Raw genomic sequence first — 17,824 nt, 5'->3', positions numbered from 1 at the left:
TGGTAAATCCCGGAGGGGCTTCCTTCTTCTCGTGACTGCTGCATCTCTCAGTTGTGTTCCTTACTCGATGCCACCTTCTAGTCTTCTTCGCCCTCTGGAACCGTGCTCTCTCCTTCTCTCTCTCTCTCTCTCTCTCTCTCTCTCAGGCTTTCATCCTGCTGCCTCCTTCCCCGTCCGAAGGTCATGCCACTACCATGGCGCCTTCAGCTCTGGAAGGCATCCCTCGGCTGATTTAAATCCGTTGGAGTCAGCCAGAATAAAGGTGAAAGTCCTCGTTACCTGTGGAAAGGTTGTAGACTCCCAAAAATCTAAAACTGGCAAAAATATTAACCTGGCTCGTGTCTGACAGAAATGGAAAGAAATGTTTTTGGCAAACTTGTGGCAGCACTTTCTCTATTAGATAAAAAATTGATAATCATAATGTTGTATCATTCCGAGGTGCACCATTTCATTAATGCAACTGTGATATACGTATTGTAATATACGAGTGCTATAATGTATTTTTCGACTGTCATATTGTAATCTTGAAATATTATTCGAGTAATGTTATGAATTGTGCCACTTTTGCAATGTACTACACGAGTACCGTCACGCGTGGTAATTTTGACTGATGATGTAAAGTTGACCACAACAATTTTGACATCTCAGTGTTTTCTTATAAAAATCATTGAAGGGGTCAACTTAAACCAACAGTCACCATTACCCCGCGTGACTGTACTGTATTGTGTTATGATGTGTTAGGTTGTGTTGTCATGTAGCGTATTCTATCATATCGTATTGTATTGTATTGTATTTTGTTGCATTAATTTCTTTTTCGTCAAACATTCTCAGTACTTGTTCAAAGTTGGCTGATATTTCAGTTGTCATATCTATTATATTGATTGATATCTAATAGTTAATCAATTATCAATATTAATAATCAATATTAATAACATTATATGGATTGTAATATCTACTTGGGAAAATGTGCCGTTAATAGTGACAATATTAATCCTTTCCTGTTTTTCGTCTGTTTGTCGCTAGGCGATTTAATTCAGCCGATTTGCAACTGTTGCCCTCCATGCCAGGGGGCAATTGCCCCTTCCTACTCTTCCCTTGGCGACGCCAAGAGACTTGATCTCTTCCGTTCAAGAGCGAGGGAGGTCAACGACCTCTCTCGGCAATTTTTCTTCCCTAACGACAGTCGAGGCTTCCTCTTGACGGCCCGGCCGGCCACTTTCGGAGGATTCTCCCAACTAGACTCTGAGGAGTTCTTACGGGGTTTCTCATCTGGTGAACAAAATTGGCGGGAAACCTAGACGGAGAGGTCAAGTCAGACACTCCAATGGTCCAAGAGGAACATGCTGAGATCGAAGACGATGACAACAACTGACGACATTCGGCCCAGTTCGATCCCGAACTTCAGCCGGCACAAACTCGACACTTTCCTTCCGGTTGGGCTGAGGGTGGGTGAGGGGTGAGGGGTGAGGAGTGGGTGAGGGGTGAGTGAGGGTGAGACTGCGTAATGCCAAAATGCACTGAGGTTGCCTGCTTGTAAACGACACGGAACGACTCCGACCCAGCGTAGCCCACGCAGCAAACCGCAAGTTTTGAATTTTGATTTCCATACGATGAATATGGAAACTAAAGTACATACAGGAAGTAAGTCTTCTAATAAATATGTTTTGTTGGAGGTGATGCCGTTTTCTGTATTAGGACCGCTTAAGCAGAAGTTCTACAGAGTTTATACCCTGCAACACGGCGATTGGTGAGATCTTTAGAAAGTATCTGCAAGAAAATTATTAATGGAGAAAACAGCATCACCTTCAACAAAATGTGTTTATTAGAATATCAAAACAAGAAAGGACAAAAATGTTCGTGGTAATTTTATTATATCAGATTTGCCAAGCCTGACCCAGCATGCCTGTTTCGAGCTTACCATACCTAACCTAAATGAACCTAACACATCTTAACCTAACCTAACGTCAGCCTAACTTTGCCTAAGCAAGTCTGTCCATCGAGAGAGTAGTCCGACGAGGTGCACCTCAAAAAAAAAAAAAAAAAAAATCTTGCAGCTTCCGGGGAGTGGGGGCGGGAGAGGGGGGGGGAGGAAAATAAGTGCCAAACCTCAGTGTCGCTTCCCCTGCAGCAGGGGGAGGGGAGGGGAGGGGAGAGAGTTCCGGGAGGGCCCTCCCCTTAAAGGAGGGGGCCGAGCGATGCACGATGATGTCTCCGAGGCTTTCTCCTGCCCCCGGGAGCAACAGCAACAGTAGGAACACCACCCTCTCCTCATCTCTCTCTTTCTCTCCCGCTTTCTCTCACTCTCCTTCTCTCCCTCTCCCACGCTCGTTCTCCCTCACTCTCTCCTCCGCTCTCTCCACTCTCTCTTTCTTCCTGCTCCCACCCCCACGCTCGTTCTCTCTCATTCTCTCCTCCGCTCTCCCCCTCTCTCTTTCTCCCTGCTCCCACCCCCACGCTCGCTCTCTCTCACTCTCTCCTCCGCTCTCCCCCCTCCCTCTCTCCGCCGTTTTTTCTCTCTCTCTCCACCGTTCTTTCTCTATCCTCCTCCGCTCTCTCTCTACTTCACTCTCCACCATTCTTTCTCTTCTCCGCTCTCTCTCTCTCTCTCTCTCCCCATCGTTCTTTCTCTCTCTCCCCCGCTCTCTGCCTCTCTCTCCTCCGCTCTCCAACCCTCCGAACGTCTCTTTCCCCCGTCCTCCGCCGTCCCACCTCCTTCGGGGGCCACCACCTTCCACCTCCCACCTCTCTCTCTCTCTCTCCCCCCATCATTTCCTGCGGTGGTCACCTTTGACCCTCCAAGACCACACCGCCAAGTGACAGACTTCCTGTCCCCCCTCGTTCCCCCCCCCCCATCACACTGTAACCAAATTATTTCTCAGTGGGTCTCTCCCCGGGGTTTATATCCCTCCACAGGGTGAAACCACTGCAGTAGCCTACCCTAACCTAAAATAACCTGAACTAACGTAACATGACCTAACCTGAACTAACGTAACGTGACCTGACCTAAACAAATGAACTAACATAACCTAACCTGACCTAAAATAAACTGAACTATAACATAACATAACCTGACCTAAAATAACCTGAACTGTAACTTAACCTAACCTGACCTAAAATAACCTGAACTATAACTTAACCTAACCTGACCTAAAATAACCTAAACTAACCTGACATAAAATAACCTGAACTATAACGTAACTTGACCTAAAATAACCTGAACTAACGTAACCTAACCTCCTTCGACACACTATCAAAAGTCGTGGTGGTGAGTTGGATGCAATACAGACGACTACAACGTCTAAATATCAGTGTCGGGGAGGGGAGGGGGAGAAACATAACGTCACCCGAAGTACAATGGTCAAGTATCCAACGTATCCAGAGTCAAGTGGTGGGAGGAGGAGGAGAAGAAGAAGAAGAAGAAGAAGAAGAAGAAGAAGAAGAAGAAGAAGAAGAAGAAGAAGAAGAAGAAGAAGAAGAAGAAGAAGAAGAAGAAGAAGAAGAAGAAGAAGAAGAAGAAGAAGAAGAAGAAGAAGAAGAAGAATCCATTTCCTCTCCCACAGCTCCGCGACTGACATCTACAGTGCGTTCGTTCATCCCAACGTCCGTTTTCTTCTCGCCTTATCATCTCGACACTTTTTCCCTTTTTTCTGTAATCTCCCCTTCCCTGTGCACTTTTCTTGACCCTCCCCACCCCTGCCCCCCCACTCCCTGGAATGTGGGAGGGTGGAGGGGGTGGGGGGTCAATTTACCTGAGAAGAGTTGTTCGGTTATGGCCACAGAGTAGATAGCCGTTTTCTTGGCAAACACAGTTCCCACTCACCCAACATCAGCAACTTTTACGCATTTTCATGAAAACAATAAACACTACAGCACCTATTTGTGTGCACAGCGCATGTACACAGCATGTCAACGTAAAAAAAGTCGTAGCAGTTCCTATTCTTGAGGGCAAAATGCGAAAAAGGAGCAAATGTTGATGGCGGAAACTCGTTCACGCCGTTGGCTCTCGGGAGGACATCTGTAATCTCTGCGAGCTCGACCACAACTGAAGACTTGAAGGAATATCACACTGGGCGATTTTTCCTCCAACGTCCTACCTCCAACCTTCATTTGAATAACTAGGATATGACTTCGCTTTAAGAAATCTGGACTATTCTGAGAACATTTCAACACTATGTCTGACATATCTCTAGGTTTACAATGTCTTAGTTCACATTCAGTTTTACTATGATATACGACGGAAAGATAATTTGACATTTGGAAACTTGAAAAATGAAATATTGTCACCGAAGTCGTTTTTACTCAAACGAACTCTCTACTGTCGGAGCTGTTGAAGTCAGTGGAAGAAGCCCAGTGTGATCACCCCTTTATCGACGACGGCCCTCGCCCTCCTCCTCCTCCTCCTCCTCCTCCTCCGAGGGTCCGGAGGGCCACGGCAGCGCATTCCCCGGAATGAGGAACAGGGAAAGTTGATGATATGTAGCATAACTGAAAGTTGTAAGTAAGTTCTCGTACTTCATGCACGCCTGCACCTGCGACCGCCTGCCCGTGGCCGCAAAGGGGGAAGGAACCAACCACCCCGCAGACAGACCAGGCCGCAACTGGAGTCTTAGAGGAAGAGGAAGAAAAAGAAGATGAAAAAGAGGAATTCGAAAAAAGAGGGAGACGATGAAAAAAATAAAGAAGAAGAAGACGACGAAAAATAAGACGAAAAAGAAGATGGAAAATAAGAGACAAAAGAAGAAGAAGAAAACGAAAAAGAAAACGAAAAAGAAAAGACGAAAAAGAAGAAGAAAAAGAAGAAGAAGAAGAAGAAGAAGAAGAAAAGGAGGAGAGAATGGGGAGAGGAAAATGCGTTCTTCGCCGTTCTCAAAATCCAGTTGAGGAAGCGAGTCCCTCGGCATGATATCTGGTGCCTGGTAACAAAGTCGTAGAAAAGTGCCGGGGAAGGAACTCAATCATCTCGAATGCACAATTTCTAACTACTTCCGTTGCTAGGAGTACCAGTTGCGGGAGGACATTTTTCAATTAGATATGACAGGAGACCCTTTGCAGAAGAATCACACACTGGAAAAAGCACTTTTTTTTCTTTTCTTTCGTAACTGAACCAGCCCGACGTCCAAAATATGTGGCCAGACCCTCAAGCTACTCTTTAACATTTCCAGTATCTTTCTTTCTTCGGTTCTATCTGGCGATTTGATCAAACTCGAGAAAAACCTAGACTATGGGCGGTGCTGCTATGACTAGCATCCTGGGGGCATTTTGCAGTCTTCATTTGTTCAACAACAACAACAACAACAACAACAATAATCATTGCTGTTAAGATTATTACTATCATTATTATTACTACTATTACCATCATCATTACCAATGGTGTTACAATTATTTGTCTGAGAGTGAACAGATTATGGGGATGAGAGTTGAGTAGAGAGGGTGGATGGTGCAGATAAACAAATATTAATGAACGTCTAGATGATTTTTGAAAGATGGATAAAGGATTTCTTCGAGTTGAATGTAAAGAAGGATAGGTCTCTGCTGCAGTGTAATGGTAGAGGAGAATGTAAAGATAAAGCAAAAGAAGACATACAAAGAGCATTGGAAGAGATTAAAGCTGGTATAGCACCTGGGTTAAAGGATTGCCATGTGCAATGTCTGACAAGAGAGGGGAGTGTTTATAGTGGAATGGTTGGTGAGATTGTTTCATGTGTGTCTCAGGGAAGGGAGTGTGCAAGTGAATAGGAGTGTATATCTAGTTCCACTGTACAAGGGGAAAGGGGACAAATATAAATGTTGTAGTTTTTGAGAGACCCGTCTTACCATCCGACCTAGTTATGGGCCAAAAGGTCTCCTGTCGGTATGCCCTTCCTTTGTAATCCTTTGTAAGTGCGGTAGGTACAGTGTATGAGAGGGTTTTAATTGACAGGATTAGCAGGATAACAGATGGAGTAAATGTGGAAGGGCAATGTGGGATTAGAAGAGGACGAATGGGCCTCAATCAAGTATCTGCAGTATTACAGATGTATGGGGTTTTGTTGGGAAAGGGTAAAGATATATTTTGGTCTTTCATAGAGTTGGAGAAGGCATTTGAAAAGTTTGACAGAGAGGGGTTGCGGAGTGTGTTGCGGATGCATAGGACAGGAAGAAGTCTTTCGAGGGTAGTCCTCTTTTTTCATGAGTATTAGAACTTATGTGAATGTTAGGATTGGAAAGAGTTTGGGGTAAAAATGGGGATTGCACCAGGGCTGTGTAATGTCACCTTGATTATTCAACATGTATATGGATGAGGTAGTGAGGGAGTTGAACGCGAAAGTGCTGAAGAGAGGTTTCGGTTTGATGAGTGATGATGGAGGGAAATGGGAAGCGGGATTTTTTTTTTTTTTTTTTTTTAGGTGATAGTACACTTGTGGCTGTGTTTGGGGGTGGACTGAACCAGTTTGTGGTGGAGGGAGTTTGGGAGTGTGTGTGAATGGAGAAAGCTGAAAGTAAATGTGGACAAAAATAAAGTGGTGGCATGATGATGGTGGCAATTTGTATGTGGATTCGAAGGGCGAGAGGCTAAAGGAAGTGGAAAATTTTAAGTATTTGGGGGTTACATGTGGCAGTGAACAGAGAAGTGGAAGCGGAGGTCAATTATAGAGTGAAAGAAGGAAATTAGTGTCAGAAGGAATGAAAAGCGTCATGAGAAATTGGTATCTGGGGTTGAAAACAAACAGAAGGTTGTACGAGGTAATGTTTTTTGTGTCCGCGGAACGGCATGGATTATAAGGGAGACAAAATAAATAAATAAAATAATAATAATAATAATAATAATAATAATAATAATCTGAACGCATTTGAGATGAGGTGTTAGAGAAGTATGGTGAGGATTACGAGTGCGAAATGTAGAAGCGGCGAGGCAGAGAACGAAGTTGGAAAGAGAACTATTGCAGAGGGTAGATCAGAGTGCTAAGCAGGTTTTGGCTTAGTGGAAGGAACGAGTTAGGCCAGCAAGAAGTGTGTGGAAAACAGAGTAGACTTGAGAAGACCAAGAAAGTAGAATGAATTAAGGGGACATCAGATCCAAGACGAATGTCTGTCGAACAAGGAAGGGAGAGTGCAAAAGGCTGCAGGGGTGAAGAGTGATTGTACAGAAATATGGAGATAACGCGGCCCTAAAATATTTTTTCTGCCCTGTGTGTGTATGTGTGTGTGTGTGTTTAACTAGCATTTAACTGGGAATTGGGGTAGCTGCCGAGCGGACTAAAGCTCAGCGTCTGGAGGCGAGCAGCCAGAAAGACGGCTCTTCGAGTCCCGCTAAGAACACGCGGTCACTTCCAAGCTAGGTAGAATTGTATGCAAAAAACATTTGGAAGAAACTGCAAATTCATTCGTCGGGAGGAGAACTCGAGGCAAATTTCTAAAGAGAATTTGCAAGGCAAAATCGTAAGCTAAAATTTCATATAATGCGAGGTAAGAAGGAAAGTCGAAAAGCGAAATTGTTTAAGCTAAACAGCAAGGTGAACTTGAAAGTGAACTGACAGAGCGAAATCCTTACTGTGGGGGTGAAATTATCAGGCGAGACCCTTCGCCGTATTCTTCTGGGCGAAATGACGCGGTGAAATCGTCGAGCATAATTAACGCGAGAGCGAAATGGTTAGACGAGCGAAATAATGAATGCAAGAGGAAACCGAGCCACTGATTGCTTCTGCAAATTAGGTCACATGACTGCTTCGCCAAACAAGGTCACATGGAGACCCAGGCTGCTGAACTTTGATCCCTTTCAGAATATTTCATTAACTTTTCCCTTTGGCCGAATAAAATCACCTGGCGGCAGTCTAAAATAAAAAAAACGAGGAAAGTACCTGTCATCATCGTTATTGTTATCATCTTCAATATAATCATTATCACTACTACTGCTACAACTACTACTACTACTACTACTGTGGCTGCTATTACTGCTACTACTGATATCATTACACATTTAATTTTGATATGAATCTAGTTTATTATTGTTTATTATCATTATTTAACTGTTATTGTTATCATTTGTTATTATTTGTTAGCATGACTATCAACGATCAAATATACATTCCGCGTCATTTTTTTTTTTTTTTTTTTTGCCTGAAAAGCAGTCTCGAACAAGTGGCCAGGACCCCCCTATGTCACCCAGGGACCTCTGGTCCCTCAGTTGAATACAATCGCCTGACGGCATCGGAGAAAAAGAAGCTTAGAAAGGATGGGCATAGACGCTGCCCAAAAGCAGATCCTTAAGATGTTCGGTAGTTTAGTTAAACAGCCCACAAACTCACGAACTGATGACTGTAGCCATTCTTCGACACCAATATCAACTAACTATAGCCTCTCCTTGTTGTCTCCCCAGTTTGCGGCGAGTCCTTCCACAGCCACCGCTACTTCATGAGGATCGTCGGGGGCCGTGGCGCGGCCCTCGGGGAGTGGCCCTGGCAAGTGGCCCTCCAGCAGAAGGACCCGTACTCGGGCAAGGGCCTCGGGCAGCACTGCGGCGGGACGCTCATCCATCCGTCCTGGATTCTCACCGCCGCGCACTGCATCGTCGAGTGAGTAGTGCGCTCGGGGGCACCCGCTCAGCGGAGTGGGGTCAGGTTTCATGAACAACACTGAAGTAACTTCATTAATTCTGTCATGGTTGCCATTAAATAAAGTAGTGACAATATCATTGTTGTTGAAATGTTGAGTTTGTGAGGGACACTTAAATGTGTCCTAAATTCTTCAGGCCAATGAAGTACTCTACAGACATTTTACACACTTTTTTTTCTTTTGTGGGGAGGGAGCGAAAACGATAGGATCTCGATCAATCAAGACCACATTGGGTCCCAGTTGAACAAAACCGTTAGGCCGTATTCACACTAGCGGTTTGAACCGCAGGGAAACCGCGGTGGTACCGCATAGCCAAGGAAAAAATGCATGGTTGTGTGTGAATGCCTCCACTGAGTTACAACGTAACTTAACCGCCGCGATTGAAACCGCTAGTGTGAACAGGGCCTACTAGAGTACGTGTTAAGGGTTGAAGCGGGTAAGGGTCGGATTCATCGGGATGCTCCCTCTCTCCCTCCACTCTAGTCCTCTACTTCTCCTCCTATTTTACGTCCTATTTTTCTTCCTCTATTCTTCCCTAACCTTTCCTTTCCTTCCTCTTCTCTTTTTCTTCCTCTGCCGTTTCGTCTCTCGTTTTTTTCTTCTTCCTCCGTTGTTTTCTTTTACTCCTCTATTTGTCCAGACACCCCAAAACTGATCCGTCCCTTTTTCTTTCCGCAGTCCGATCTTCAAGTTTGCTCTGCCTCCGCCCTTCTGGCTGGTCCGGGTGGGGGAGATCAGCCTCTCGGCCGAGACCCCGGCCACCTACGCCGTTTCCAAGATCATCACCCACAAGGTGAGTCGCCTTCTGCGCCGAGCCCTCTAATCCTCACTCCAAAACAGTGGAGTCATGTCGTCACCTTTCAGGAGGGTCCGTTATCCCTTCCAACCTCTGTCCCTACCAAATATTTGAGGCCATTTTTTTATGCACCAGCCTGATTCCCCACGCACAACTATAAAAAATAAATAAATAAAAAAGTTATTTTTCCATTTTACGGCATGCAGAATTTTTAGGTTAGGTTAGGTTAGGTCAGATTAGGTTAGGTTAGGTTAGGTCAGATCAGGTTAGGTTAGGTCAGATTAGATTAGGTTAGGTCAGATTTGGTCAGGATGGGTTAGGTTTCAGATCAGGTTAGGCTAGGTTAGGTCAAATCAGGATAGGTTGGGTCAGATTAGGTTAGGTCAGATTAGGTCAGGTTGGGTTAGGTTTCAGATTAGGTTAGGTTAGGTTAGGTCAGGTTAGGTTTCAGATTGATATTCATTTCTTACCTCTCTTTAAGTTGTTGAAATCAACTGCATGCCGTAATATGAAAAAGATAAAAAAAAAAAAAAAAAAGTAACGTGACCCCGGAGTGACTCGAACACCCAGCCTTCTGATCTGGAGTCAGACGCGCTACCATTGCGCCACGGGGCCGACGACATATATCGACAAGCCCTTCATGATCTCAACGTACTCATGTTGTCATATTTACCAGTCGGAACACCAACATGTGCGATCGTTTACGTGTGTGTGATTCACCATCATGGTCTTGGACCACGTGTTAGACTTGTGATCGACATCTATTACCCTCCCGGATGAGAGCTCAGAGCTCATATATATGACCGATCTATGGGTAATGCTGTGACCTTACACGCACACATACACCCAACTCCCCGCCCACGAAAGTTGGATTAACGACTCGCATCGCTGCGATACTGAGATTATTTCAGTGTGTGTGTGTGTATGTGTGTGTGTGTTCCAAGAAGACTGATTTACTCCCTTATTCCTCTCCTCCTCCTCCAGTACTTCAACGCCAAGACGTGGGACAACGACGTGGCCCTCGTCAAGCTCCGTCGAGGACTCAAGCTCGAGGACTACGGTGGTCTCGTCAACACCATCTGCCTGCCGGCCAGGAACACCACCTTCGTCGGCCACCACTGCATGGTCACGGGCTGGGGCAGGACCAAACAACGTAAGTGGTGGTCGTCGCGTTGGAAATGGCGGTTGACTTCGAACTGCCATCTTCTTCGTTCTTTTCTTCCCAGTTCGAACCTTTACGTTTTTTTCGTTCTTTCTTTACCTTTGAGGTATGAAGATGAAAAGTTACAATGGCAGCAACAGTGGTTATTTCAATGGTAGTTTAGTGTTACTAGCAGTAGTTAATTAATGGTGGCGTGATGACTGTGACCGTCTTAGTGGTAGCTGTAGCGTCTTTAAATGTGGTATATGGTAGTGGTAGTAGTAACAGCGGTGTAATGGTGGTGTCCATTTCACTGCGAACAAATCGACTGACACTCGAGTGGATGTCAGCGCAAGAGGTTTCTGGAGTCGAGAATACAAGTCTTTCTTCAGTACGTGCGAATTTTCGATTCTGTGGACCCTCACCGCAGAGACTTGACCCTGGAGGCTCTTCACTTGCGAGAGAAGTGAGAGAAGAGAGGCTGTTGGTAGCGGATACAGTGTAGATCATGGCTCTTCCTTTCCTTTGCATTTCATGATTTTTGTGTTATCCTCGGCAATTTGCAATTATTATTCCGAACTATGTGTTCTTGTCATTATTTGCACTTCATGTAGATAGATTCATTGCCGAATAAAGTCTATCTATCTATGACACGCTTTTTAGCTTTTGGTCCGTCTAATGATAAACGATTTCATTCTGTCAGAATGTGTTCCACCAGACTGAAGGGGCGTGTCTCTGGATTGACCCTTTCATCCAAATGACGTTTTTCTTTCTTTTTTCTTGTGGGGGAGGGAGGGGGAATGCTGGATAATCACCTGAAGGTGTGTCCACTTTGAATGAAGGCGTTCAGGTAGAACTAGAAAAAAATTTATAAATCAAATGAACTATTGACGACGCCGTGACCACACTGTCACATAAATCACGGTCGTCCCCGGGAGGGGGTGGGGGTGGGGGGAGTACAAAGGAATCGGATGTCGACCTGGAACATCATTAAGGCTGATTTCGCTTCCACAGCATCTAATAAGTTATGAGTTGTGTTTTGAGTTATGAATGAGAAGCCTTGAATTATGAGTCAAGTCATGAAATGTGAGTTATGAGTTTTGTGTTATGAATTATGAGTCATGGATAATGAGTTACAGCTTATGAGCTATGAGTTAAGTTATGGGCCAGGAATGATGAGTCATGAATTACGAATTATGAGCAACAAGTTACGAGTCATGATTTTGTGTTTTGAGAGATGAGTAATGAATTTCTATCATATCTTTTCCAAAAAAAATGAATGAAATTTTATCATGTCACTGTTTCTTACGCAGACGGTTCCAACTCCGACCTGCTCCAGACGATCCGGGTTCCAGTGATCCCGAACGGGATTTGCCGGAAGGCCTACCAGAAGGTCAACACCATCACGCAGGGGATGATCTGTGCCGGCTGGAGCGAGGGCGGCCAGGGCCCCTGCGTTGTGAGTCTCTAACTAGCATCACTATGAACCCTATTGTCCAAGTTGTTTATGTACATAATGAACAACAAGGGACCCTAAACCGAGCCCTAGGGAACTCCACGAGTAACACTCCCTCATTTGGATTTTACACCATTTACGGTGACCTGCTGTTTTCTGTCACTGATCCAAGCTCTAATCCATTCTAACACTTTTCCTCTTATGCCATGTGCTTTGATTTTATTTAGTAGTCTCTGGTGGGGCACCTTGTCGAATGTTTTGCTCTACCTCAACACGAGGGAGTAGGTGGTTCTCCATGTGGGATCATTTTGCATTTCTTGGGGGAGTGTGGGGGGCTGGATGGATGCTAACATATTGCTTTTTTTTCCAAACTGCAATATAATTTGTATCTTTTTCTCTGCATCTTGAGGGATTTTATATGTAACATGTCATGCGCCCATTTGAATACTTTCTCTCTCTCTCTCTCTCTATATATATATATATATATATATATCATTGTCATCAATATCACCAGTCATCATCCTCATAATCACCACCATCGTGACATCATCTCCTTTTCCCACCCTCTACTCCAATCTACTGTATACGCTTTCAGAGTAAATCTATGAAATTTGGTAGACATGAATGAACTGGGGATGGCATATCAATCATACTGAAATGCACACACAAATACAACATTAAAAATTACAAACCAAATGAATATTCAGCAGCATCTGACAAATCCGGATCAAGTCATTCCAGGTAAATTATTGCAGTTATTGTTGTCAATCAACTTGTTTAGAAAGCACACACAGCTGACTCCCTCTTCCTTCTTTTCCGCAGGGTGACAGCGGAGGACCTCTGCAATGCCGCGAAGGTCGAGGAGGACCCTGGGTCCAGGCGGGCATCACCTCCTGGGGCGTCGGATGCGCCGAGCCAGGATACCCTGGTGTCTACATCAGGGTCACAGAGTTCCTGGACTGGATATACCAACACATTGACAAGAACTTTGTTTGAAGACGAGAGGATCTCTTGTGGCCGGCAAGAAGACTTCTTTTGAACGCACCATTCAGTAGACTTCTTATGAACTACCGTTCAGTAGACCTACATCTGAATGTGAAAGAAGCTCACTTGACAAGCAAGTTCTTCTGCTTCTGATGATGTGATCAAATCTATGTTTGATCAATGACAATTGTGCTGATCGAGAACTCTGTCTAATGAGGAAGACCCTCTGATTGCCAAAAACGTCATCTAATTCAGAGTAAGGTCCTGCCAATATGGGTATATTTCTGTCATACTTGACTATCTTTGCTCCTCAGTTTGCATCTCTACGAAAGAGACAAAAGCCGAGTGTAACTGATGGAATATATGATTACCAGAGGCACACCTATGGAAGAAAGATGTTTGAAAAACCGAAACTAGTTTTTGTGGTAGACAACTCGACATGGGGAGCAACAGTGCATCTGGTGGATTTGGAATGATTGCCTTCAATAAATGTGTTGTGAGTCCTCACATTTTAAAGTGTCCATTAAAACCAATGTGGTTAAACACAACTTGTGAGAGGTGAACAGCCCATAGGACACCTGGTCTCTAGTGAGACCTGAAGCCAAGAAATGTCCATTCCATAAAATGGTGCACGCAGGCTCTCGTGTCCCTAGCTGGCCCACATCACCACGGTCTGACTCAAGTTCAGCAGTAGACAGTAATTTTTTATAATGAGCAAATGAATTATCTCCAATTTAGTATATCAGTTGTGCGGTTTAAGCAATGTTTACACTATATATTCCTTTACACATTTGCACCCACATAACATATATATAATATATATATATATATATATATATATATATATATATATACTATATCAAAACTAAAACCACAGTTGGGGAAGAAAATACTGGAAACTGTAAGTCTATATGACTGCAAGCTACAGTCCTCTTCAGTACTGAAGAAGTCTAAATTATAGTCAAAATATATAGACTCACAATTTCAAGTCTTTTCTTCTGCTCCGACTGTGGTTTTAGTTTTGATTTGCAAATGTGCAGCTGCATTTTTTGTCAGTGATATATATACATATATATATATATATATATATATATATATATATATATACACATTTGTGTGTGCGCGCGCATGTGCGAGTACTGGTATCTTTGAGGGAGTAGCTTCTCTTTTAAAATTTACTTATTAAAGATAAGGGGTAATTCAGTGTCAACTATGCTTCTCATCAGCTTTGCAAGTCATTTGGTGGGCTTTTTGCAATCACAGGGTATGTCAGACATCACATTACACGATGAATGGTGGTAATGTTGGGTTTAACCAACCTTCGGATTAAAAAACTCTATCTGATGACTCCAAAAAGAGGACTAAGAAGATAGCAGACACTGAACTAGACCTTCAGACTTTGCTCTCAGGGAAAAGAATGACAGTACTACCACTAGGAGAGCTCCCCAGAGATGAGAACATCACCCACACTCATTGGCCAGGATCAGCCAATCAGCAATACCCTTTTTTACAACACAATGTCTATGATCTGCACATCCCAAATATAACCAAGACAAAGACACACAACACTTTGCCCTTGAAGATGGAACAAGACAGCTCCAAATTGTTGATCACAATCAAAAATCTACTGAGTAAACTTACAGAACACAATCTGATATACGTCGTATAGAAAATATATGTAAGAAAATGACTGAAAATGAATCTTCAATAGCCTCTGTCCTCATCTGCCTTCAAGAGAATATTGTATGTATATATATATATATATATATATATATATATATATATATATATATATATATATATATATATATATATATATATATATATATATATATACAGTGTATGCCAGAAAGAAAGGTATTACAGTACAAATCTTAGTCAACTTGCACAAAGAACAGAGAATTCATGAAATTAAGTCAAGTTCATCTTTCGACAATTTAACAAATGGCAGGAAGATCAAAACAGTGAGTTTCACTCTGATTGTAAATCTTTAAATTGTAATATATAATAACTAGATAGAAATGCAGATGAAGATATGGCTACCAAAGAGATCAGAGACTTGTATCTAAGTTGTTTAAGAACACAGATAATTTTTGTATTAAAATTACCAATGAAGATGAGAAAGCCACAAGTAATGATACTGAGCTTTGTTGCAAAGACAACGAGGAAAAGTGAAACAGAAAATAGAGATTGAATACAGTAGGCTACAGATAAAAACACAAGTCTTAGAAAAACAGAAACCTAAGATAATTATTTCTAGGTACAGAAGGAAGACTTTGAGAGAATAAAGAATATCCTAATGGAGACCAGATAGTTGGGAACATAATTAAGGAAAAGGATGGCTTTATCTATGTTTCAAAATATAAAGACCAAGGAATAAGGGAACGGATTTGCATAATAAACGGCACTCCAAACATTAGAAAACTTATGTATGTGATCAAGGTGACAAATCACATAGTTTATATAACAGAATTGATGAAGGAGTAGAACTAAAATGAAGTACAAGACACTTAGGGTGTCTTTCAAAGCTTTCAGTATCAGAGTTTCACCCTTGGTGCCGGAAACTGTGGTAACAGCAGAAATGTGCAAAGTGCACCCATCATCATAAGCTTTCTGAGTGCACAAGGCAAATGAAGAAAAATTATCAACTACACAAAATAAATAAATAAATAAAATAATAATAATTATCCCAAAACTGTACAATGCATACCCACAATCACATCCTTTCTAATGCAAACCAAGTAAATGCTCACACTGCAGAAATATGAATTATGCAGATAACAAATACATGCAAAGTATGTCAAGAAGAAATAGCAAAAAATGAGGAAGAAAATAGACCACAGTTCCTAGAAAAATGTATATATTTTATTGATATTCAAGTAATTAGAAAAATAAATTAGAATTAAACAATCCAAGAAAAAATAAAAAAGATAAAGTGAAAAGGTGATATTATGACATAATGGAACTATGAAATTGGACAATGAAAATAAGGAATGAAAGAAATTTAATAAGCTTTGTCAGCTTTGCATCTCTGAGGTCTTTTGCAGTACACATGAAGAAGCAACACGAAAAACTTCACTCTACACAAAAATAATTACACTTTACTTTTCATAAAGTTATGTGACACTTAAGTTGTTAAGTGACCTTCCTACAGTCAGTTTACTGATATTATAGTGACAGTAACACTGACTGAGCAGGTTTGACACTGATAATGCTTGAAAGATTATCAGTCAATAATATCAATACTGTATATCAATATAACAAGTGTGAATAACAATACAGTGACAATGAAATTATTGTAAATACATGTAAATTACATCTTCATAGTGTGATGAGGTTTTGTGAGTAAATAAAATACGATATTCACATGAGAGCTTGTGCTGCTTGAATTCTTGGGTGGATATTGCACTCTCCAACAATATTGAATCAATTCAATTAATACGCACGCAAGGAGTCAGAGTTTTTAAAAAGTGAAGCAATGGCAATAATATTATTGTTGGGTCAAAGACTTTGGCACTCTGTGTGTACAGAGTAAGGCAGGAGGCACTGGAACCCGTACTGCACACCGCCCCTGACCACGGCTTTCTACATAGAAGGCCTGAGCAATGTGCCATGATGTCATCGGCTTCGGTCACCTCCCTAGTTCTGTCCTCTCCCTTGCTCATTAGCCATGGTGCTACATATATTATACAGTAATATATAAATGCTTTCCCAGACCATAAGTGATCAACGTATAAAATAGTAATTCTTCTGTAACTTAAACATAATTAGTTCTTTAGTTTTTATTAGTGGTCACCATCACACTGTTTCATATTGATATCAGCAATTCATTGCAACTACCCTGGCATGAAATTCTAGATTCTATAATCGGCACAAAGAAACCCTCAACATGGTTTTAATTGCATTTTATCATAGTAAGAAAAAAGAATGACAATTTTGATTGACACCTCTGTAATATTCCTTTTTTTTCCCAGCTTTCTCACACATGAGTGTATGAGATCATATTCTTTGGTACAGAAATTGTTGAGTAAGGCATTTGTTGATGCCCAAACTATAATCTTCTGAACTTTATCTATGCTGTGTTCATTACCACAACTATTTATTGATAGGAAAACATAATTATCTTCATTATTTCTGTGGCAACATTTCTCTGGTTAAATGACTGTGTGTGAAGTCAGGATTTGTTGTTAGCTTGTTGATTGCATTATAATTATACATGATTACATTGACTATTTTCTCATCAGGATAGAGAAGAGAACCTTTGGTAAGGCCTTCTAAGTACAGTAGCTGTTACTGTCTGGCAAATCCTCTAAGTTTTCATTACAACTTATCAAGTCTTCACATGAATTACATTTAACTTCCTTGACTTCTGTGAAGTTAAATGAAATTCATGTAAAGATGCAAGGGGGAAAAAGCCCTTCGGGTATATAGATAGACATCTACATTTTTTGTTAACCACATAGCAACAATAGCCTGCCAAATATGTGAGAACTGGAAGATAACCTATATGTATATATATATATATATATATATATATATATATATATATATATATATATATATATATATATATATATATATATATATATATATACATACCCACTGCATTTCTTTTAAATCAGATAAGTCTACATTCTTGTTTCTGAGGGGTATTTTCCATACTGACATAAGTTGTAACTTTTTTTTTTACAAAATCAAATACCTGTCACATAGAAACATAAAAACAGTCTACAGGCTGGCAATATTGACTGAATCTGGCCAAGTTGATCAGTTTAAAATTTTACTGTTAATACATAAGACAATTTAAGTCTATTTATGCAATAACTGGTTACCTTGATCATTGCTAAGGTTGTGT

At 41.7% G+C, this 17,824-nt stretch overlaps 1 protein-coding gene and 1 non-coding gene across 2 annotated transcripts in view; one reads left to right on the top strand and one right to left on the bottom strand.

The window, feature by feature from the left end:
• Positions 1-13,757, top strand: part of LOC143036619 (trypsin I-P1-like) — a 50,130-nt gene extending 36,373 nt beyond the window's left edge. The window contains exons 3-7 of the mRNA XM_076204180.1: positions 8,357-8,552; positions 9,271-9,385; positions 10,373-10,541; positions 11,843-11,988; positions 12,808-13,757. Of these exons, the coding sequence (XP_076060295.1) occupies positions 8,357-8,552; positions 9,271-9,385; positions 10,373-10,541; positions 11,843-11,988; positions 12,808-12,981 (800 nt within the window). The 3' untranslated portion in view covers positions 12,982-13,757. The remainder of the gene's footprint in view (positions 1-8,356; positions 8,553-9,270; positions 9,386-10,372; positions 10,542-11,842; positions 11,989-12,807) is intronic.
• TRNAW-CCA (transfer RNA tryptophan (anticodon CCA)) lies at positions 9,932-10,003 on the bottom strand. The gene has a single exon. It is a non-coding gene; the product is annotated as a tRNA-Trp (tRNA).
• Positions 13,758-17,824: the final 4,067 nt, after the last annotated feature.

Source organism: Oratosquilla oratoria, chromosome 21, assembly GCF_046742065.1.
Source record: "Oratosquilla oratoria isolate Oo_2021 chromosome 21, ASM4674206v1, whole genome shotgun sequence".
NCBI classification, from domain to species: domain Eukaryota; kingdom Metazoa; phylum Arthropoda; class Malacostraca; order Stomatopoda; family Squillidae; genus Oratosquilla; species Oratosquilla oratoria.
This window is presented reverse-complemented; position numbering and strand designations above follow the sequence as displayed.